The following is a 24,400-nucleotide window of genomic DNA, read 5'->3' as shown; positions in this document are numbered from 1 at the left end:
GGTCTCCCAAGGAATTCTACAGTCTCCTGCATACTTTCTATGGTTAACCATTTCATTTCCTCACACTTTGTGGGCTAAGGATTATTTTGAAAAGGGTCAGGAATCAGCCCAGAACTACACATGAGGACCTGGTTGGTGATCTGAGGAGAGCTGGGATCACAGTCTCATAGATTACCCCTAGTAACACTACACCGTCATGGATTATAATCCTGCAGGACACACATGGTCCCCCGGTTTATACCAGCACATGTCCACTAATGACCATCTGGATGATCCAGAGGAGACATGGGAGAAGGTCATGTGGTCAGATGAGACCAAAATACAACTTTCTATTATCGACTCCACTTACCGTGTTTGGAGGAAGAAAAAGGATGAGTACAACCCCAAGAACACACAGTCAGGACAACTAAGGAGGAGACACACAGCCAAGGGGACAACTAGGGAGGAGACACACAGAAGGGACAACTAAGGAGGAAACACACAGCCGGGACAACTAAGGAGGAAACACACAGCCGGGACAACTAAGGAGGAAACCCACAGCCGGGACAACTAAGGAGGAAACACACAGCCGGGACAACTAAGGAGGAAACCCACAGTTGGGACAACTAAGGAGGAAACACACAGCCAGGACAACTAAGGAGGAAACACACAGCCTGGACAACTAAGGAGGAGACACACAGCCGGGACAACTAAGGAGGAAACACACAGCTGGGACAACTAAGAAGAAAACACACAGCCGGGACAACTAAGGAGGAAACACACAGGACAACTAAGGAGAAAACACACAGCCGGGACAACTAAGGAGGACACCCACAGCCGGGACAACTAAGGAGGAAACACACAGCCGGGACAACTAAGGAGGAAACACACAGCCGGGACAACTAAGGAGGGAACCCACAGCCGGGACAACTGAGGAGGAAACCCACAGCCGGGACAACTAAGGAGGAAACACACAGCCGGGACAACTAAGGAGGAAACACACAGCCGGGACAACTAAGGAGGAGACACACAGCCGGGACAACTAAGGAGGAAACACACAGGACAACTAAGGAGGAAACACACAGCCGGGACAACTAAGGAGGAAACCCACAGCTGGGACAACTAAGGAGGAAACACACAGGCGGGACAACTAAGGAGGAAACACACAGGACAACTAAGGAGGAAACACACAGCCGGGACAACTAAGGAGGAAACACACAGCCGGGACAACTAAGGAGGAAACAAACAGCCGGGACAACTAAGGAGGAAACACACAGCCGGGACAACTGAGGAGGAAACACAGGGACAACTAAGGAGGAGAAACACACAGCCGGGACAACTAAGGAGGAAACACACAGCCGGGACAACTAAGGAGGAAACCCACAGCTGGGACAACTAAGGAGGAAACACACAGCCGGGACAACTAAGGAGGAAACACACAGCCGGGACAACTAAGGAGGAAACACACAGCCGGGACAACTAAGGAGGAAACACACAGCCGGGACAACTAAGGAGGAAACACACAGCCGGGATAACTAAGGAGGAAACACACAGCCGGGACAACTAAGGAGGAAACACACAGCCGGGACAACTAAGGAGGAAACACACAGCCGGGACAACTAAGGAGGAAAAACACAGCCGGGACAACTAAGGAGGAAACACACAGCTGGGACAACTAAGGAGGGAACACACAGCCGGGACAACTAAGGAGGGAACCCACAGCCGGGACAACTAAGGAGGAGACACACAGCTGGGACAACTAAGGAGGGAACACACAGCCGGGACAACTAAGGAGGAGACACACAGCCGGGACAACTAAGGAGGGAACACACAGCCGGGACAACTAAGGAGGAAACCCACAGCTGGGACAACTAAGGAGGAAACACACAGCTGGGACAACTAAGGAGGAAACACACAGCCGGGACCACTAAGGAGGAGACACACAGGACAACTAAGGAGGAAACACACAGCTGGGACAACTAAGGAGGAAACACACAGCAGGAACAACTAAGGAGGAAACACACAGCCGGGACAACTAAGAAGGAAACACACAGCCGGGACAACTAAGGAGGAAACCCAGAGCCGGGACAACTAAGGAGGAAACACACAGCCGGGACAACTAAGGAGGAAACACACAGGACAACTAAGGAGGAAACACACAGCCGGGACAACTAAGGAGGAAACACACAGCCGGGACAACTAAGGAGGAAACACACAGCCGGGACAACTAAGGAGGAAACACACAGCCAGGAGTTCCGGCAGCTGTCAGACAGCACTGCGGTGGTACAGTGACAGGTAAGTATACATTCTATATTATGTTCCCCACATCCCCTGCCTGCACAGGATTTTTTTTATTTAATTTATTTTTTATTACATACAATGTGATTCTCTTGAATTTTTTTTATAGATTATGTCTCTCACAGCGGATGTTACCTATGATAAACATTACACATCTCGCCATTCTTTGAATGTGGGAAATATTGCTAAATCAACAGTCTATCAACTATCTATCTACCGTTTTCCCGAAAATAAGGCATATTGGAGGATTTATAGGATAGCTTAAAATAGGGAAAATAAGGCATCCCCCGAAAGTAAGACCTACATCGCCACCATGCTGCTAAGGGGAGTTGTGATGTTAACTACTATAGTAGTATATAATGGTAATTTTTCTTTTGTTCAACAATAAGTGTGAATTCTTCCTCATGTAAAAATAGACACAGCGTATCTTTATAATATAAGACATTGTCTAATTTTCGGGGAAACATCTCTATTAAGGATGGTCCGAACCTGCCGAGGTTCCGGTTCGTATGAACCCGAACTCTCGGCAATGATTCCCGCTGTTTGGCTGCTCTGTGGAGAGGGTGGATACAGCGGGAGGACCGCCTGGAAAACTGGGATACAGCCATAGCCATAGGCTGTATCCCAGTTTTCCAGGCGGTCCTCCCGCTGTATCCACCCGCTGCACGGAGCGGGCACACAGCGGGAATCTGATGCCGAGCGTTCGGGTTCATACGAACCGGAACCTCGGCAGGTTCGGACCATCCTTAATCTCTATCTATTATCTATCTATCTCCTATCTATCTATCTCCTATCTATCTATCTATCTATCTATCCCCTATCTATCTATCTATCTATCTATCTATCTATCTATCTCCTATCTATCTATCTATCTATCTATCCCCTATCTATCTATCTATCTATCTATCTATCTCCTATCTATCTATCTATCTATCTCCTATCTATCTATCTATCTATCTATCTATCTATCTATCTATCTATCTATCTATCTATCCCCTATCTCCTATCTATCTATCTATCTCCTATCTATCTATCTATCTATCTATCTATCTATCTATCTCCTATCTATCTATCTATCTATCTATCTATCTATCTATCTATCTATCTCCTTCTCTTCTCCTGTGACCTTCCCCCTCTCCAGCTCAGACTTGTAGGAGTTAACACTTCACCCTGTCCCTCCCCTGGAGAGTTGCTATGCAGAACAGAAACACAAACAGCGGGCGCCTGTCCCTTTAAGTAGAGCAGTCAGCCTGTCCTTACAAGGCAGCAGTGTACAGGAACAGGCAGGGTGATAGGAGGCTGTGGCTGCAGATCCCCCCTGTGCATGGAGGACGGAGGGACCAGTGCAGGCAGTGATCGGGAGCCCCCCTGTGTATGCAGGACGGAGGGGCCGCTTACATAACTATTGAGGTATCTGCAGGACATTAGTGCAGTTGTTGCTGCCGGTCCAGATGCCGCCGCCGCCTCCTCCCTGTGCCTACCCTCCATGCAGCACTGCTGTCCTCCTGTCACTAGCTCACACCCTGCAGTGTAGCATTCACAATGCCCTGGACTATCAGTGTCATACAATGATCTCTCTACAGACCCCGGCTGCTGCTGCTGAATGAACAGGACTCTGCACCAGGAAGATCTTCTCCCCTGAGCGGTAACCCCGGCTGGGGTCATATTGCACCTGTGTGATGTAAAGGGGTCCCCGGAGAGCATGCCCACATCTCCCTCCAGGTTACACAGGCGTGGATCTGATGCTGTATGATTACAAGCAACGTGTCGGCAAACTCCATATGATACACCGCTAGTTCATCCAGCGCCATGTCCATTCCTAGACTGCTCCGCGGGGGCAGCGCTCTCACCGCTGGGCTCCAGAATTGCCGGCCGTCTTCTTCCCCCGCACGTTCTACCAGGCGCCTCAGAGTGCTGGTTGACATGGATGGAGTGTTGGCCGACTTTGAGGGAGGCTTCTTGAAGAAGTACAGAGCTCAGTACCCCAAAGAGCCTTACATTGATCTGGAGGACCGCAGAGGATTCTGGGTATCGGAGCAGTACGAAAAATTAAAGCCAGGACTGAGCGTAAGTTATTGGTACAATATGGTATGATCTTCTGTAACTATCATTTATGCTGCGTTTACACGGAGCGACTATCGTTTGAATTTTCGCAATAACGATTGCATTTGAGCGATAATCGTTCCATGTAAACACAGCAAACGATTAAGCAACGATCGAGAAATCGTTCATTTTGATCTTTCAACATGTTCTCAAATCATCGTTCGTCGTTCGCTAAAATTTTGCAGATCGCTTTGTGTAAACAGTCTTTCAAAGATTCACCATATGTGAAAGATGGGCTTAAAGGGGTTATCCAGCGCTATAAAGCATGGCCACTTTCCCCCTACTGTTGTCTCCAGTTTGGGTGGGGTTTTGAAACTTAGTTCCATTAAAGTAAATGGAGCTTAATTGCAAACTGCACCTGAACTGGAGACAAGAGAGGGGGGAAAAGTGACCATGTTTTTGTAGCGCTGGACAACCCCTTTAAGCAGTCTTAAAAATGATTGCAATAACGATTTTTCTTACGAATTTCCTAACGATTTATTCGTCTAAACACTGATTGTTATAAAAACCAAATCGTTGCTTCAAAATCGGTAAACGATCGATTGGGCAAATTATCGCTCCGTGTAAACGCAGCATTAAAGCAGGGATGGGAAAGCTTTAGCTTTGGCTGTCCAGGCATGATGGGAATTGTAGTTTTATAACAGCGAAGTTTCCCTATCCTTGCCTTAAAGGGACATTCATTCCCCAGCTACAGGATAACGAATGACTTAACCACTGACACCCCCACAGATCACAGGAACAAAGGTCTATGGGGGGGGGGGGGAGATTTATCAAACATGGTGTAAAGTGAAACTGGCTCAGTTGCCCCTAGCAACCAATCAGAGTCCAGCTTTCATTCCTCACAGACTCTTTGGAAAATGAAAGGTGGAATCTGATTGGTTGCTAGGGGCAACTGAGCCAGTTTCACTTTACACCATGTTTGATAAATCTCCCCCTATGTCCCTACTGCAGAGAGACTGCAGCTCTGTTCAATGGGGGACATGGGGCATGATGATGATCAGTGGTTGGAGCTTCACTGATCAGACACTGGTATGAGTGTCCGTTAAAAGGGAAGTTTACCCCCAAAAAATTTATTTCAAATTAACTGTTGCCAGAAAGTGCCAGAGATTTGTAATTTACTTCTATTAAAAATCTAAAGTCTTCCAGTGCTTATCAGCTGCTGTATGTCCTGCAGGAAGTGGTGTATTATTTCCAGTCTGACACACTGCTCTCTGCTGCCACCTCTGTCCATGTCAGGAACCGTCCAGAGCAGCAGCAAATCCCCATAGAAAACCTCTCCTGCTCTGGACAGTTCCTTACATGGACAGAGGTGGCAGCAGAGAGCACTGTGTTAGACTGGAAAGAATACACCACTTCCTGCAGGACATACAGCAGCTGATAAGTACTGGAAGACTGGAGATTTTTTTTTTTTTTATAGAAGTACATTACAAATCTCTGGCACTTTCTGGCACCAGTTGATTTGAAAGATTATTATTTTTTTTTTTTGAACTACCCCTTTAGAGGGGGTGATATCACTAGGATTTGTATTCAGGGGGTAATGCTTCATTGTGACTTATACAGACTTTAGTCTATTTGATTTTCTGCAGGAGAAAGCTATTAGCATCTGGGAGGCAAAGAATTTCTTTTTGGATCTGGATCCCATTGATGGTGCTGTGGAAGCCTTAAAGGAAATGTCAAGTTTACCAAAGTAAGTGTATATCCCAAGGTTATACTTTATCGGCGATGCATAGTCAATAGAGATGAGCGAACCGGGTTCGGGTTTGAGTCGATCCGAACCCGAACGATCGGCATTTGATTAGCTGGGGCTGCTGAAGTTGGATAAAGCTCTAAGGTTGTCTGGAAAACATGGATACAGCCAATGACTATATCCATGATTTCCACATAGCCTTAGGGCTTTATCCAACTTCAGCAGCCACCGCTAATCAAATGCTGAATGTTCTGGTTCGGATCGACTCAAGTATGCTCCAGGTTCGCTCATCTCTAATAGTCCAGTATAGGTGATAAGTACCTGATGATGGAGGGTCAGAGCGCGGAGCCCCCATTCATCATGGGGGCTTCATTCATTCATCATGGCACAACGCTCACCTATGCGCTTGTCTGCCCTAGAGGTGGAGAAACTTGTCTGCCCTAGAGGTGGAGAAGCTGCTGCTGCACATCTTGTCACTCAGAAGATCTATCTAGTTATCCAGCAATACAGTCACTAGAATATATATCTGTGTAACTTTTCAAACCGCTAAAGGGGTAATCCAGCAAAAAAAAGATTGGCCTTCAGATTGACTGGTTTCAGAAAGTTATATAGATTTGTAAATTACTTCTATTAAAAAATCTCCAGTCTTCCAGTACTTCCAGTGCTGTATGTCCTGCAGGAAGTGGTGTATTCTTTCTAGCCTTACACAGTGCTCTCTGCTGCCACCTCTGTCTGAGAGCAGCAGCAAATCCACATAGAAAACCTCTCCTGCTCTGGACAATTCCTGACATGGACAGAGGTGGCAGCAGAGAGCAGTGTGTCAGATTGAAAATAAAACACTACTCCCTGCAGGACATACAGCAGCTGATAAGTACTGGAAGACTGGAAATAAATTACAAACCTATATAACTTACTGAAGCCAGTTGATTTGAAAGAAAAAGATTTTCGCCAGAGTACCCCTTTAAGCTGTTATTGATATAATAATACTGGTTGTCACCCAACTTTACCAGTAGTTATTCTAAAGAATTTAAATTCATAGACGCAAACGACCTAAAGACTTTGGTGGACCAGTCTGCAAACTGTGGTGCTACAACTCCCAGCATGCTGAAATAAGGAATGGGAACCTCCGTCCTCCTAGCTGCCTGGACGGCATCCCTGCTCTCATAGCTGCATTCTATCATTTATAATCATTGACAGATGACACAAATTTTTTCACTCCTGGCTGGCACCACGTGAGATCAGACCACAGATACTGATCTGCCTGTAGTACGACCTGTCATGGCCTCGGGCACAGCCGATTGACGGAACGTGCAGCGACTTGTATCTCAGCTCCTGGTGTGCCAGGGGAATGTAAAAAATACTCCGTCTATTTCCCACAACCCTAATGGGACCCTGAGCCTATAGGTCGTCTCATCATCTCATGTGTTGTGCAGATGACTGCAGTCCATTGTTCCCTGGTATCAGCCACCTCAGCCTCACTGTATTATTTCCTATTTATGTCATGTATTGTCAGTGCTGAGCTTTACCACTTGTCCACAGGATTAGAATTCATGACCACCAGTACCCCCACCAATAGTGTTCCCTACTGTTCCTTGTTAAAAAGGATCATGAGTGACCATGCATGACTGCCGTTCCATTCATTGCTATGGAACCAATTGCATTTGGAGAACTCTGTTAGTCCCATAGCATTGAATGCAGTGCATTCACAAGGAGAACTCAGAAACATCAGTTTTTGGTAGGTGTCCTTATGGTTGGACCGCCAGGGATCATGCATACATTCTCAATCCTGCGGATATGTGGCAAATGGTTGTAGTGGTAAAACTCCTTAAAGGGGTATTCCACTCAAACATACCTTTTGATATGTTGCTACCCATGGTGAGACTAACAATCCCTTCCATACTTATTATTATTCAGTCTCCTCCCCCAGTTTTGAGCTGCTGCTTTCTGCTGTAGACAGAAAAATCTATGTATGAGATTTTCTCTCTGTCTCCCCCTCCTCCCCCCTTCCTTCTGAGACGGCTGATGTAAACAAGTCCGTGGAAGGCTGTATCTGCAACATTTTAGCTTCTTTGTAATGCTGTGAGGGTTATTCTGAGGTCAAGTTGCTGATGGACTCACTGTGATTAACCCTCCAGGCATTACAAAGAAGCTACACTAGTGATACATTGCAAATACAGCCACTCTACTTATTGTCTATGAATCTGGCAAAGATAGCCAAGTGGGGAACACGGCTTCCCACAGACAATGAATGGAGCTGCAGCTGGCATACGCAGTTTCTGCTCCATTCAGAACAGTCAGGCATCATTCTCAAAACTTCTGGTAAAGAACGTCCATGGATAGGGTATACGTTATTTTAACTCAGTAGGGCTGCAGTAGAAACCAGTGGGTACAATCCAGCTACTACCTGGCTGTAATATAGGCATTACAACATGCTGTGTGGGAAGAGAGCCTAAAGGAGGTGCCGAGCCGCACCCAGACGCATAATAGCTGAGGTGTTATCAGTATTGGCCAATATTATCTCCTCTCACAAGGTCCCAATGATTCCACATTAAGGGCCCTATTCCACTGGACGATTATCGTTTGCATAATCGTTAACGATTTACGATCTCAAACGACCGCTATTGCGAAAGACCTGAAAACGTTCACTCATTTCCATGGAACGATAATCGTTACTTATGATCGTAATTGCAATCGTTTTTTCTTCGCTATTTATTCGCTATTGCGTTCGTATCTACTGCGAACGACCGAACGACGTCTTATTCAATGCGAACGATTTGCGAACAATCAACGATAAAAATAGGTCCAGGTCTTATAAAGCGATCAACGATTTCTCGTTCAGTCGTTAATCGTTAACTGCATTTCAACCGAACGATTATCGTTTAGATTCGAACGATTTAACGATAATCTGAACGATAATCGTCCGGTGGAATAGGGCCCTAAGGCTGGGTTCACACTACGTATATTTCAGTCAGTATTGTGGTCCTCATATTGCAACCAAAACCAGGAGTGGATTAAAAACACAGAAAGGATCTGGTCACACAATGTTGTAATTGAGTGGATGGCCGCCATATAACAGTAAATAACGGCCATTATTTCAATACAACAGCCGTTGTTTTAAAATAACAGCAAATATTTGCCATTAAATGGCGGCCATCCACTCAATTACAACATTATGTGAACAGATCCTTTCTGAGTTTTTAATCCACTCCTGGTTTTGGTTGCAATATGAGGCCCACAATACTGACTGAAATATACGTAGTGTGAACCTAGTCTAAAGAGGCAATGTTGCAAAATTTTTTCGTCTTAAGAAATCAACAGGGGTTGTGATGGCAAGCAGTTTTGCAATGTAGTCTCAGCTAATTTCTCACAGTGCCACTTAGCCACGCCCACAGTGACACCCATGGCCCCACCCCTCTGTGACGTCATTGGCACATAGGCCCTCTCGACGCCCATTGGTATGGGCTGCCCTAGAGAGGGTGGGGCCTAGACCTTTAGGCCAGCCTGTTCCAATGGTCAGCGAGGGGGTGGGGCTTATGTGCCTATGAAGTATTGGAGGGGCGGGGCCCACTTAGCACAATCAGCAGTTGATAAAAGATCACTTTTTACTTGAACAAGCACCATGATGATATAAAACAAGGTACAAAGACTGCTAAATTTATCTTTTATACCTGTGTAGAGAAGTCAGAATGCAAAAAGGGGTGACAGTGTCACTTTAAAACATAGAAAACGAGAAAAAAATATTAAGCAAGTATACAGCAACAGTATACAGTTGATTTCTTAAAAATGTTGGTGACAGCTAGGCTTTATAGAAAGTTAACTGTAGTTTAAAGCCGTGGCCGTGTACTGATAAATATATATTCATTGCTGATCTGTTAATCACAGTGTTTTTCCCCTCCAGCACTGATGTCTTCATCTGCACCAGCCCCATAAAGCGATACCAGTTCTGTCCATATGAGAAGGTAAATGGAGGACCAACTGGGAGAGTGACAGCTTGGGGCCTGTTTTATGATTTTTTGTCACCTGTTTACCATATTTGATGCATTTAGAGGGAGACTTTTTATCTTCATATCAGTAAGAGCGGCCTTTTAGACACCCATATACACACAGTTGTGCGTATAGACATTGGCATTGCTAAAGACACATAGGAGAGCCACAGACTGTAAAACTACAACTTACATCATGGCATGCAATCATAAAAATAACTACTATAATGCGGATAAGTGGTAGAGACAGATCACCCGCACCACTAGGAGTCAGTCCTTAGTATGGAGGAATAAAAAAACTGTACACGAACTCAAAGAATGCTCTATATTAAAAAAGCATCCAGAAAAAAACGGGGTGCTAGTAAACGAAAAAAGTCCATATATAAGCATAAAAAGAGAAAAAACATTTCCAGCACTCACCGATCCATGAAGTAAGGACGAGCTTTATTTCATTTTCATGAAAAGTGGGGAGAGGTACACAGGGGGTGCAGACTGCGCTGCAGAGCTACACACGTTTCAGGCTATCATAGCCCTTAGACTGGCTCATCGAACTACTATAATACTGCTCCAATATACAAGAATATAACTACTATAATACTGCCCCCTATATACAAGAATATAACTACTATAATACTGCTCCAATATACAAGAATATAACTACTATAATACTACCTCCTATATGCAAGAATAAAACTGCTATAATACTGCTCCTATATACAGGAATATAACTACTATAATACTGCCTCCTATATGCAAGAATAAAACTGCTATAATACTGCTCCAATATACAAGAATATAACTACTATAATACTTCTCCTATATACAGGAATATAACTACTATAATACTGCCCCTATATACAAGAAAATAACTACTATAATACTGCTCCTATATACAGGAATATAAACAACTATAATACTGCTTCTATATACAAGAATATACTATAATACTGCCTCCTACCTGTGAGGAGGTGTGTTGGTAGCTCTCCTGCATAGCTCTGATGCCTGGAGAAAGCCCAGGGCGGGGCCACCCTGGGTGGGGAAGCTCCCCAAGCGAGGCCCAGGCTCCAAGGCCTACACTGGGAGACAACTCCCAAGCTCTTTCTAAGGTGGATGAAAATCCCAAAGTTTCTAGTAATCAAAAGAACGTAAGCAGCACAAGTAAACTGAAAGATAACAAGATGGAAGTCAGTGAGAAAACAGCAGCAGCAGCAGCAGCAGGAAGCCCAAGGCGAAGCCAGCAAGGTGAGCACATGGTCAGACAAGCAGGAGAAGCAGCAGGTGCACAGCCCCCCACTCCTGCACCCAGACAGAAGAGGACATCTCTGGAGAGACAGACCCTGCAGGAGAACATCAGGCAGCAGGTGATGGTCTCCAGGATGGTGGGTCACGGCAAGACCAGATCTGCAACAAAGCTGGAAGGAAAGCTGGAACCAGGTGATTGCAAACAGCCTGAGAGAGCACAGAGGCCTACACCTGAGGAGAAAGAGCCAGAGAGACCAGCAGCAGCAGAGAAGGAGCCAGAGAGAGCACCTGAGCTGCAGATGGCGGAGGAGATCCCAGGTCTGGTAAGGAGGATGGGGGAGCTAAAACACCATAAGCAACTGCTGCAAATGCAGATTGACTGTATTTACAATCTAAAAACTGTGCAACCAGAGAGTAACACCTTGTATGATGCTAAGCTGCACTCACTGAGCATTGAGCTGGCTGAGGTGGTGAGGGAGATGGACTGTGTCCTGGAGAGGATGGGGCCTCTGGCTGAGACTTACCATAACCAGGAACGTTTTGCTGCCCAAGCTCAGACTGTATCATCCCAGTCTAGACCCTCAGACGCTGCGTCTATGTCCCAGCGAGGGCCACGTGTCATCCTGCAGGCCCCAAGCTTTGTGTTCCAGAAGGAGAAAAAAGACCAGCAGGGACAACCACATGCACTACAAGTCCCAGCCAACACTGTACAACAGCAGGACATTGGAGAGTGTGGAGAGTCATCTGTGTGTGAGACTGTGGGCAGTAATGTTAATCCTGGTGTACATAACCCTCAGGTAGCAGCACATGGACTACAAGTCCCAGGAGAAGCATCATCGGCACCACAAGTCCCAGCCAACACTGCCCAGCAGCAGGACAGTGGACAATTATCTGGGTGTCAGACTGTGGACAGTAGTGGTGGTCATGGTGTACCTGAGGGGTCAGGGGTTGGAGGGGATACGCAGTCTGTGTGGGACATGGAACCATCTGATGATGCCATGGTTGATGGGGTGGAGGAGGTTAAAAATAATGTTGCATGTGATTTCCCCCCATTACCCCCCCATGTTGAGGCTGCCCCCTCTAGTACAGATCCTCACCCTAAAGCCCCTGAGAGTGCCCCCCGTCAGGAACCCCCCAGAAACGCCTGGAGTCGGGGTGCCCCATCATTCACCCCCAGTGCCCATTATACCGGCCAGGCATTTAAGAGGAGGAACGTGGTGAGGTTCAAGCATAAGGGCAACAAGGAAGACCTCCCTGCCAGGAGACTGGTCATCCGGGAGCTCCTGTGCCACCAGATGGGGTTCTCACCAGCCGACATCCTGGCCGTAATAAACCTTCCAGACAGACAGGGCTATGACGTTAGCTTTAAGCTCATGTCCAGTCTGGATCGGTTTTGGGCGCAGTTTCCCAGGTTTAGGGACACAGAGGGCTGGAGTAAGTTCATCCTCATTCCCATTTCTAAGCCTGATACAGCCACGGTAAATATCATCTTCTGGAATGAGTCTGTTCCCCCCCAGGATATAGTGGTATGGCTCAGGCGACACTGTGACCTCATGTCTGACCTCACCAAAGCCCGTGACGATGATGGGATCTGGACTGGAGGGTGGCGGGCACTGGTGAAACTACGGCAGCACAATAACATCACGCTGCATCTCCCCAATTCCTTCTTCATTGGGAGAGAGAAGGGGGTCTGTTTCTATCCTGGGCAGCCCAGGAAATGCTTCAAGTGTGGTAAACTGGGTCATGTGGCGAGTGTGTGCACGGTGCTGAGGTGCAACCTGTGTGGGGAGGTCGGCCATGTCAGTTCCATCTGCAAAAACATCCGCTGTAACCTATGTGGTAAGATTGGCCACCCGCACAGGGAATGCCCAGATGCCTGGCACAATATATGTGGAGACCTCCCTGACCAGGACTTGCTGGCAGCGACAGACGTCTTAGAGGAGGAGGCTCTAATATCAGGGACAGTACTGACCAGACAGGAGGTCCAGCGGGGGTCAGACAATGTAACACCAGGTCCATCATCAGAGGGGGTGCAAGCACACACACAGGGGGTACAGAGACGCACAGAGGGGGTACAAGCACCCATAGAGGCCACCTCAGACCAACAGCAGTCACAGACAGTCTCCTCTAGGTCACCATCTGTATCTGAGGAAATTAAGTGCAATAAGAGGAAGAAAAAAGACCCATCCACCCGAAAACCTGAGGAGAGTCCCAGCGCAGGCCAGAGGGCCAAGAAACCAGTCACTAGCGGTGATGGAGTCATGGTCTTATCTAATAGATATGATGTCCTCTCAGAATCAGATGGTGACTATGAGAAAGAGCTAGGAAGGATAGATAAAGAGTGTGAAGAGGACACAGGGCTCCCCCGCACAAAAAAGAAAACCCCCACTATAGAGACTCCGACACAGTCAGATATGGAGACTGGAGGTAGAGACAGCGACTCTGACATGTGATGATGACAGTCACCAATATAGTCTTCTATTGTCTTCTCATGGCTGGGTTCTCATTAAACATCATCTCCAGTAATGCCAACAGTATAAAAGTAAGAAGAACAAGACATGCGGTATACGACCATCTGAGACACCTGAATGCTGATGTCATCTTCTTACAAGAGACACGTCTAACGTCATCTGGACTGTTGTCTGAGGCCCAGAGAGATTGGACATCTGGTCCGTCCTTTTGGTCTCTGGCTGTAGAGCCTTATGCGGGAGTAGCCATACTGTTTAACACCACTGACGTGACTGTACATAGGATGACAGAGGTTGTTATGGGGAGGTGTCTGGTCCTTGAGGTCACTGTCCATAGCAGACGGCTGAGGTTTATTAACATCTATGGCCCACAGACAGTGACTGAAAGGATCCATGTGTTTAATGAGGTGAAGCCATACCTGTTTACCTCTATGCCCGTTGTATTAGCTGGAGACTTTAACGTTGCCCGGTCATCAGGTGACAGGTCCTCCGGCAGAGCTGTGGTCAGGGACTCTACAGTCCTTAATAACATCATTTTGCAGGCTGGTCTGAGTGATGTGTTTGCACAGGGTGGGAGGAGGCCGAAATTCACATACTGCTGTGGTGACAGGAGGAGTAGAATAGATCTGGCGTTTGTGAATCCCACGGAAACTATTAGCGGGATAAGTGAGAAAGCCGTCCCATACTCCGACCACCTGGCCTTGTGTTTCTGCCTGGGAGTCGCTAAACGTCCAGATCTTGGTAGGGGGTTATGGAAACTTAATTCCAGCCTCCTGGATGACGTTTATGTCCAGCGTTGTGTTCACTCCCTCCTCCAGAACCAACTTGAGAGAGTGGATTTTTATGACAGTGTGGCTGACTGGTGGGAGGATGTCAAGGAGGAGATCCGCTCCATCTTGAAGAAACTGTCTATTAAGAGAGGGAAGAGTAAGTATGGCCAGTATCTAAGACTGCGCAAAGAATTGGAGTCACTCTATTCGTCGGGTGGGGGTGACCAACAAAGGATTGACCGGCTGAAATCTGAGATAAGGCAGTATCAGTATAGCAGGTATACCTCCCTGGTGGTTGAACGGGATTATGGGTCCTTAGGGTCTCCTGATCCCTTTGAGAATTGCCGGGAGCGGGTGGCAAAGAAATTAATCTCGGGTCTCACTGACTCCCAGGGTGTTTTGCAGGAATCTCGGGAGGGTATCCTGGGGGTCGTGAGATCCTACTATACTGACTTGTTTCAGAGGAAGGCTTTGGATAAGGAAAAAGTTACCCAATTCTTGGAGGCAACTCCGCTCCCTGATACTAATAATTTGGACTTTTCTCCTTTGACAGCAGAGTTAACGGTAGAGGAGGTCAAAGAGGCCATTGATAAGTTACATCTGAAGAAGGCACCAGGTCCAGATGGGATAACAGCAGAATTCTATAAGAAATTCAGAGACCTCTTGGCTCCAATCCTCGTGGATGTATATAGAGATTGTCTAGAAAATCACCTGATGCCTCCATCCATGAGGGTCTCATCGTTGATTCTGCTGTCTAAAGGTAAAGACCCTAGCGACATCAAGAACTGGAGGCCAATTGCCCTCTTGAATGTCGACAGGAAGATTCTGGCAAAAATTCTGTTCTCTAGATTAGTTTGTTTGTCCCCGGCACTGTTGGCAGGCTGTCAGTATGGCACGGTAAAAGGGCGGAACATCTCTGGAGCGGTGCTCTCCATCAGGGAGATGTTTGAGAGATGTAAAGCCCTTGGGTGTGGGAGATATGTTGTAGGTCTTGACCAGGCTAAAGCCTTTGACAGAGTAGATCATGCGTATCTATGGGCCACTTTATCAAAGTACGGTATTCCGGGACAATTTATAGATTGGCTGAGAACTTTGTACTGTGAGGCTGAGAGCTTTCCTCTGATCAATGGTTGGCAGGGTGGCACGTTCAGGGTAGAGGCAGGGGTGCGACAGGGCTGTCCCCTGAGTCCACTGCTGTATGTGTTTGCTATCGATCCGTTCCTGAGATCACTGCAGCGGTGTGGTTTTCAGGGGGTACCAGTCCCCCATTGCTTGCCCCTGGATGTTGTTGCCTATGCGGATGATGTGACTGTAGTAATATCTGAGCCTCGAGAGGTGGAGATGTTGTCTGCAGCCATCAGAAGCTACTCGGAGGCCTCAGGGTCTCTGGTCAACCTTGAGAAGAGTCAAGCTTTCTGGACATTGAATACAGACCCAGATTTTGATCTGCCGCAGTTTGCCAAGGCCTCCACCCATATTAAGATCTTAGGGGTTAAATTTGGGAGGGATGACAATTCCAGGCTAAATTGGGAGGAAAAGTTGGAAGCCGGAAATGTAAAGGTTCAGCGGTGGAAGAACTGGAGGCTGACCTATAGAGAGCGGATCTCAATGTTGAAGACTTACCTGGTCCCCGTCTTCTTGTACGTCTCTGTTGTCTTTCCTTTGCCAGAATCTTCCTCGGCTAGGCTCTTTAGCCTGTTCTTCCAGCTCTTATGGGGGAACAGGTTGAACCCAGTAAAAAGAGGGATAACCTACCTGCAGAGGAGAGAGGGTGGGCTAGATATGTTAAATCCAAGGGTGTTCTTTGACTCCATGTTTCTTAAAGTCAATTTTGGTTGCCTGGACTCAAATAACAGCCCTCTGTGGGTGAATAGTATCAGGGACTGGATATTGCCTTTTGCAGAACCTTGGATGCGAGGCGGCAGTCTCAAGAGGGGGAGATTGACTCCTGGACACCTTCCCCAGTATCTGGAGTACGGTATACGATGTCTCAAGAAATGGAATATTGATAAGTGTTTCATTGAGAGTAAAACCAGGAAAGATCTATACTCCAGAGTGTGTAGGACGTTCTACAGTGTACAGCCTGTACTTAGGGACTGTCCAACTACCATCTTGCATGACAGTCTGCGGCTTCTCAATGGTCCACGGCTCCCCCCTAAGTTCTGGGATATTGCTTGGTTATCATTACAGGGGAAGCTTTTTGTCAGGGGAAATCTAAAGTTCCTCAGTGTGTCAGATCGCATGTGTCCCTTGGGTTGTCAGCAGGAGGAGACTATGGATCACTTCATCTCAGAGTGTCGGGGTGGACGGAAAATCTGGTGTGACATATCCACCAAGCTAAAGATCCCCACATTACAGTCCCTGAAATACCCGGAAATCATCTATGGGGTCACATCTAATGGGTATAATATCAACCGGGGGACCCTGTATCTTATCATCTCTGTGATCAAATATTACCACTGGCACACAAGAACAAGAGTCTCCATACATAGTGAGCCATTCAATCACAGCAAAGCCATATCCCTCATTCTGTCAGAGCTCAGGTGGATCCAGGCACTAGAGGTCAGGAAAAAAGGGGAGAACATCAAATTATGGAGGAACGTCCATCTGGACTAATGTATTGTATATTGTGTATAGTGATGGAGGCTATTACTTACTTCTTTTTCTTTTCCCCTTTAGTTAAAATGCACTTAAGGTACAATTAGTATAATTTCATTTTCCTTTGTACAAGTATAAGTTATACTGTATGATCATTTATTTATTTATTCTGATGGAAATCTTTATGTTTGTTTTATATCAATAAAAATTGCCTCCTATATGCAAGAATAAAACTGCTATAATACTGCTCCAATATACAAGAATATAACTACTATAATACTGCTCCTATATACAGGAATATAACTACTATAATACTGCCCCTATATACAAGAAAATAACTACTATAATACTGCTCCTATATACAGGAATATAAACAACTATAATACTGCTTCTATATACAAGAATATACTATAATACTGCCTCCTATATACAAGAATATAACTACTATAATACTGCTCCTATATACAAGAATATAACTACTATAATACTGCTCCTATATACAAGAATATACTATAATACTGTTCCTATATACAAGAATATAACTACTATAATACTGCCCCTATGTACAAGAATATAACTACTATAATACTGCCTCCTATATACAGGAATATAACTACTATAATACTGCCCCTATATACAAGAATATAACTACTATAATACTGCTCCAATATACAAGAATATAACTACTATAATACTGCTCCTATATACAAGAATATAACAACTATAATACTGCCCCCTATATACAAGAATATAACTACTATAATACTGCTCCAATATACAAGAATATAACTACTATAATACTACCTCCTATATGCAAGAATAAAACGGCTATAATACTGCTCCTATATACAGGAATATAACTACTATAATACTGCTCCAATATACAAGAATATAACTACTATAATACTGCTCCTATATACAGGAATATAACTACTATAATACTGCTCCTATATACAGGAATATAACTACTATAATACTGCCCCTATATACAAGAAAATAACTACTATAATACTGCTCCTATATACAGGAATATAAACAACTATAATACTGCTTCTATATACAAGAATATACTATAATACTGCCTCCTATATACAAGAATATAACTACTATAACACTGCTCCCTATATACAGGAATATAACTACTATAACACTGCTCCCTATATACAGGAATATAACTACTATAATACTGCTCCTATATACAAGAATATAACTACTATAATACTGCTCCTATATACATTAATATAACTACTATAATACTGCTCCCTATATACAAGAATATAACTACTATAATACTGCTCCTATATACAAGAATATAACTACTATAAAGCTGGGTTCACACACAGTATATTTCAGGCTGTATTTGGTCCTCAAGTCAGGTCCTCATAGCAACCAAAAGTAGGAGTGGATTGAAAACACAGAAAGGATCTGTTCACACAATGTTGAAATTGAGTGGATGGCCGCCATATAACAGTAAATAACTGCCATTATTTCAATATAACAGCCGTTGTTTTAAAATAACAGCAAATATTTGCCATTAAATGACGGCCATCCACTCAATTACAACATTATGTGAACATAGCCTTTCTGTGTTTTCAATCCACTCCTTGTTTTGGTTGCTATACAGCCTCACAAATACAGCCTCAAATATACATAGTGTGAACCCAGCCTCATACTGCTCCTATATACAAGAATATACTATAATACTGTTCCTATATACAAGAATATAACTACTATAACACTGCTCCCTATATACAGGAATATAACTACTATAACACTGCTCCCTATATACAGGAATATAACTACTATAACACTGCTCCCTATATACAGGAATATAACTACTATAATACTGCTCCTATATACAAGAATATAACTACTATAATACTGCTCCTATATACAGGAATATAACTACTATAATACTGCTCCCTATATACAAGAATATAACTACTATAATACTGCTCCTATATACAGGAATATAACTACTATAATACTGCTCCTATATACAAGAATATAACTACTATAATACTGCCTCCTTTATTCTTTGGATGAATAAAGTATCTTCGGCATCTAACGTGGTGAGTGACCGCCTCAATTCTTCTACCTAATTTAAGTTGGACTGTTTTCTTTGGCATTGGGCACCTCCACTAGCCGTATATTCTATCCAGTCTAGAGCTTGCCTGTCCGCTGCATCGCAGACTGATTGTGCAGATAGTAGTGCCAGCCGCTCCGTCTCCACTACATAACTACTATAATACTGCCTCCTATGTACAAGAATATAACTACTATAATACTGCCTCCTATGTACAAGAATATAACTACTAAAATACTGCCTCCTATGTACAAGAATATAACTACTACAATACTGCTCCTATATACAAGAATATAACTACAATAATACTGCCCCCTATATACAGGAATATAACTACTATAATACTGCTCCTATATACAGGAATATAACTACTATAATACTGCCTTCTATGTATATACCCACGGCATGCAGTAGTAATGTCTCTTTTCTTCTTTCTCTCTAGTACGCTTGGGTGGAGAAACACTTTGGCCATGAATTTTTGGAGCAGATTATTCTGACCCGGGATAAGACTGTCGTTTCCGCTGACCTTCTGATAGACGACCGGCCTGACATTACAGGTAATTGTGTCGCCCTGGGTGTGGAGGGAATTTTTTTCGGGCAGCACATTACATTAGAGATGAGCTAACTTCCAGCATGCTCTTGTTCGTCTGACCCCGACTGTGCGCTCATTTGAATACTAGTGGCTGAAGAAGTTGGATGCAGCACTAGGGAGTTCGGGAAAACATGGATAAGGCCCGTGGCTGTATCCATGTTTTCCAGGCACCCTTAGTGCTGCATCCAACTTCTTTAGCCACCGGTTATAATATGCTGAGAGTTTAGGTTTTGGCTCGAGTTGCGCTCATCTCTACATTACATGCAGTTAGTCGCCCTGATGGTCCTTTTCCTCCACTTAGTTTTACACTTCGTCCAGCTGCAGGAAGATGAGGGGTATAGTGAAGAGGACATCATAGAAGCCTTTGCATGTAGAAGTGACCCTGTTCCTATTTGATAGCTCCAGAGCTGATATACAGGGATACAAGAATATTTACGAGACTATGATGTGCTGTTATACATTTCTTCCCATACAGGGGCAGAAGCGAACCCCACCTGGGAACACGTCCTCTTCACGGCGTGCCACAACTGCCATCTACTGGTGACGGCACCCAACCGCAGGCTTCAGTCCTGGAGAGATGACTGGAAGGGCTTACTGGACAGTAAGAGACAGCCCAGCTAGTCACTGGCTGCAGCCTGTCAATCAGAGAAGCTTGGCGCACAACTGGAAACGCACAGCCACGCAATAAGTAATCGTTACCCTTACGTCAAGTATTAAAGTGCACGTTAGCTATAGGTAATGCAGACCGCCATTTTGCACACATTAGAGTGCACCTTGAGTCACTAGCTACTGCTGCTAAGTGTTTTGCAAAAAATCAGGTAAGACGAGTCAAAAATGGCCGCCTCCAGGTGACAAGTGCACTTTAAGAGAGGTGGGGTAAGCAGCGTATCGCCTGTAGTGGTGTTATTACAGGGGAATATGGTGCTGCTTCATATACACTGTCCATCTCAATGGCATTGAATTGCAAATGTGTCAGTTGTTGCCGATTGAGGCTTTGTCCACATTTGGGCTATGTTCACACAATGTACGAGCAACGGCCGTTGTTGTTGAAAATTGTATTGATTTCAGTGCACAACAGCCAGACATGTCAATTATTCCCACGGCCGTACCAAACAACAGCCGTTGTTCAATACACTGTTTAAACAATGGCCGCTGTTTGCATTGACTTCAGTGCAACCCATTGTACTATGAAAAGAATGGCCGTTGTTTTAATTGCAAGCAACGGCCGATCCTGTCATAAAAAATACGTAGTGTGAACATAGCCTAAAAGTGAATACAGCTTTCTGGCACATCTGTTGTACCACACTTAGCACTGACACCCTATAAGCCCTAATGGCTTACAGTTTATGGGACGTTGTCCATCAACTATGGCTGAGGTTTTAACCCAAATGTGAACATAGCCTTAAAGGGGTTATTCAGGATTAGAAAAAACAACGCAAGAACAGCTCCATACCTGTCCTCAGATTGTGTGTGGTATGACAACACAGCTCTATTCACTTCAATAGAACTGAGCTGCAAAATCCCCCACGCCCAAACTGAGAACAAAAGGGGCGCTGTTTCTAGGAGAAAGCGTTTTTTTTAAGACTGGATAATCCTTTTTAATTATAGAATACTGTGACCCCTTGATATATGCAACAGATAGGGAATAGGGATAGGGAAAGATCTTTTAGCTTACGCTCACATGCACCAGAATGATCCTGACTTGGATCTTGACGCAAATCCTGAGAAAAATCTGCACCATGTAAATTTAGCAGGAGGCCATACTGCAGATTTACTTATCCAAGGTGAAAATTCCCACTGGATCAGCTGATCATAGATGCTTTTCCCATTCACTGACCAAAAGCAGAGGTCTTGAAAGTGCTGAGATAGAAAAGCATGTACAAGAAGGCAGCTTCATCTAAACATATACTATCATTTAAAGACACTGTCTATCAACAAAAACTATTGACCAGTGACACGTCAACATTTTTGATCTGTGTTCAGACTCCCATAATAGCTGGGAGAAGCGATCGATTGAGCACTTTTCTCCCCGACTGACTGAGATCCGTAACTTATTATAGAAAGAAATGTCCTGCAGTGAGATGGAGAAAGCAGAGCACCAAAGAGAGAAGTGCTCAGCCAAGTTTTAGCGATCAGTGGGGTCTTTTGGCATACCTTAATAACATGTCAAACGTTTAGTTAAAGTGTACCTGACACGATGGGGAGCATCAACGGAATTTCCTTAAAAAGTGTCTTGACACTATAAGGCGCATCCCATCTTGTAATGTTACAATGTGTCCCTCAGGTATACAGAAACATTACCCCTGACATCAGCGACCCTGGCCAATCCTTCACCATCTTTCCGGAATTGCGGTGCTCCCAACCATGCACTCTAGAGGGCACTGCAGCAGAGCGGAAGGTTTACCCAGACCCTCCCCTATCTTAGCCATAGGAAACCCCTTATTGCCCCTTTTTTATTGCTACAATGTGCGGTTAAAGGCAGCATGATGTATTTTATTTGGTCTTTGTAGCTTTTTGCTTTTTGCTTTTTGCTTTTTTTTTTTTTTTAAACAGTTAAAGAAAAAAAAAATGTTGGTGCTCAAAAAATGTTGGTGCTCCCATTAGTGCAGTGGCAGACATCTTAAAGGGACACTCCAGGTAAAGCTAATACACTGAGCACAGATCCTGGATGGTCTGGATGGTTCATAAGCAATATGTGAAATACAAGTCACTAAGATGAAATTATTTTTTATTACACTCATTTTACCTCAGTCTGAGCCATTCTTACCTAATCCTTCATCCTTTTTGCATGTTTTTTGTTTTTTATTTTTATCGACAATCATATTTAATGTTTTTTTTTAAAGGGGGGGGAAGGATTACCTCTAAATCAAGACCCCCCCCCCCCACACACACACACACACACCATGGCCATGCCTAACATGTTAGTGTCAGTATAGAGGAGTGCTATTTATGTCCCATGTTATATATATTTAATGTCTAACCCCACTTTAAGTCCTGGAAGCTGAGATATGAGGAGCTGTTTTTAGGGTCCTTACTCTGCTTTAGCAGTGAACATTGCAGTGTCTGGGCATAAGCTCTTCTGGACTAAGGATGGACATAACCATAAGGTCAACCAATGTTGGTAAAAGGGAAGGGTTGGGCATGTTGGATTTCAGCTGCCCGATCCTGTTGTTCTCAGGAAGATAAACCACCTCAAGAGGTGTCTTATACCTGTATGTTCTGCTAAGACGAGCGTGCACATGCATGATGGAGACTGGAAGACATAGGTCTTGGCTCCTCGTGTCTTAGCTTCCTGAACCCCTGTGAGTATGACATGGGGGGAGGGGGGGATATTGGGGTGAATTTTCAGGATTTGTGTGAATTTATCAATTATATTTTTCTTTGAACTTTATGAACAAAATGAAGAACTGTGATATCATGACCATGATCAGGTATAGTAACACTTCCCGACTGAGACTCATGCTACGCTTTCATATATACCGACATTTAATTCACCTCAATCGGGCGATTTAGGATCCACCCTGTGGGAAACACCATCTGCACCCATCCTGAGAACGAAGGTCCCGTACCTCCCCCCTGGTTGTATGGAGCGGCAGTCAGACGTGCACTGCTACTTTGTTCACTTTTTGAAGATCTTTGTCAAGTCTGACCAGGGGGACATGGGACCTCCGTTGACTTGATTGGCGGGGGACCACCCCACTATTAGACACTCATCCCCTAACGTTCATAAGAAAATCACTGGAAATATGCTGCAACCTGGGCGTTTTTGGATGAAGAGGGGCGGGGTGGTACCAGGTGTGTGGTGGTGATGCCAATAATGGCAGCCAGAGAACTATGTGCCACTAAACTTCCATCACATTTGGATTCTGTGTAGCCTTAGTCTTAGGAAGCAACTCATTCTCTATAATAGCGACTAAAACAGGACCTTGTTGCCCATAGCAACCAGAGTCCATCTTTCTTGAAAGTCTGAACCATTTATAAAGTGAAAGCTTTACGCTGATTGGTTGCTGTGGGCAACAAGGCTGATTCCTCCCTGAGGCCTAAAGAGCATTCAGAAGCCTTTGGAAGTGTTCTCTGTGTTTTCTTCAAATAAAGTTAATTGAAACAAGCACAATTAGTACAGTCATGTAGTCCCTGAGATCAGAGTCCGTAGCAGCACACATCCCTGTCCGTGGACACAACGTTTGTATACTATCAGAGGCGTCCCATAATGTACTGCGGCCCAACAGACCTTACAGAAAGCGTACTGTGCTTGTTTCAACAAATTTTATTCATAAAAATAAAAACACGATGAATCTCTTTATGTGCTGCACACGATCAGAAAAAAAACAAGCCTAGATGTAATATCACGTAAACATATGATGGCGCCATTAGCATATCGATGATAGTGAGTTATATCACATACGGGAATGGCTTACAATTTACTCTTCGGTTCACTGTAATAATAGCTGCCTCCATGTTGTGTATGGGATAGGATTTTACCTGTGTTATGGAAATACAAAACTGTTATAAGAAATATTATGTATACTATATCATATATGCACTATGTTATCTGTGATCAAACCTCTGTACTGTACAATATATATACTTCTAT

The 24,400-nt window shown here is 44.6% G+C and overlaps 1 protein-coding gene across 3 annotated transcripts in view; it reads left to right on the top strand.

Annotated features, from left to right (window-relative positions):
* NT5M (5',3'-nucleotidase, mitochondrial) overlaps nucleotides 1-24,400 on the top strand; it is a 26,486-nt gene extending 2,086 nt beyond the window's left edge. Inside the window, exons 1-6 of one of the 3 annotated variants that reach the window (XM_069984262.1) lie at nucleotides 2,183-2,274; nucleotides 3,861-4,344; nucleotides 5,967-6,067; nucleotides 9,966-10,026; nucleotides 19,657-19,771; nucleotides 20,282-24,400. In XM_069984262.1, coding sequence (XP_069840363.1) covers nucleotides 4,087-4,344; nucleotides 5,967-6,067; nucleotides 9,966-10,026; nucleotides 19,657-19,771; nucleotides 20,282-20,427 — 681 coding nt within the window. In that variant the 5' untranslated portion in view covers nucleotides 2,183-2,274; nucleotides 3,861-4,086 and the 3' untranslated portion in view covers nucleotides 20,428-24,400. Of the gene's footprint in view, nucleotides 1-2,182; nucleotides 2,275-3,523; nucleotides 4,345-5,966; nucleotides 6,068-9,965; nucleotides 10,027-19,656; nucleotides 19,772-20,281 lie in introns of those variants that run through there. The other 2 variants (XM_069984260.1, XM_069984261.1) reach the window with 2 other exon arrangements.

The sequence above is a fragment of the Dendropsophus ebraccatus genome, chromosome 9 (assembly GCF_027789765.1).
Source record: "Dendropsophus ebraccatus isolate aDenEbr1 chromosome 9, aDenEbr1.pat, whole genome shotgun sequence".
In the NCBI taxonomy this organism is placed as follows: Eukaryota; Metazoa; Chordata; class Amphibia; order Anura; family Hylidae; genus Dendropsophus; species Dendropsophus ebraccatus.
Note: the sequence above shows the minus strand (reverse complement) of the source record. Positions and strands in the feature narration are given on the sequence as shown.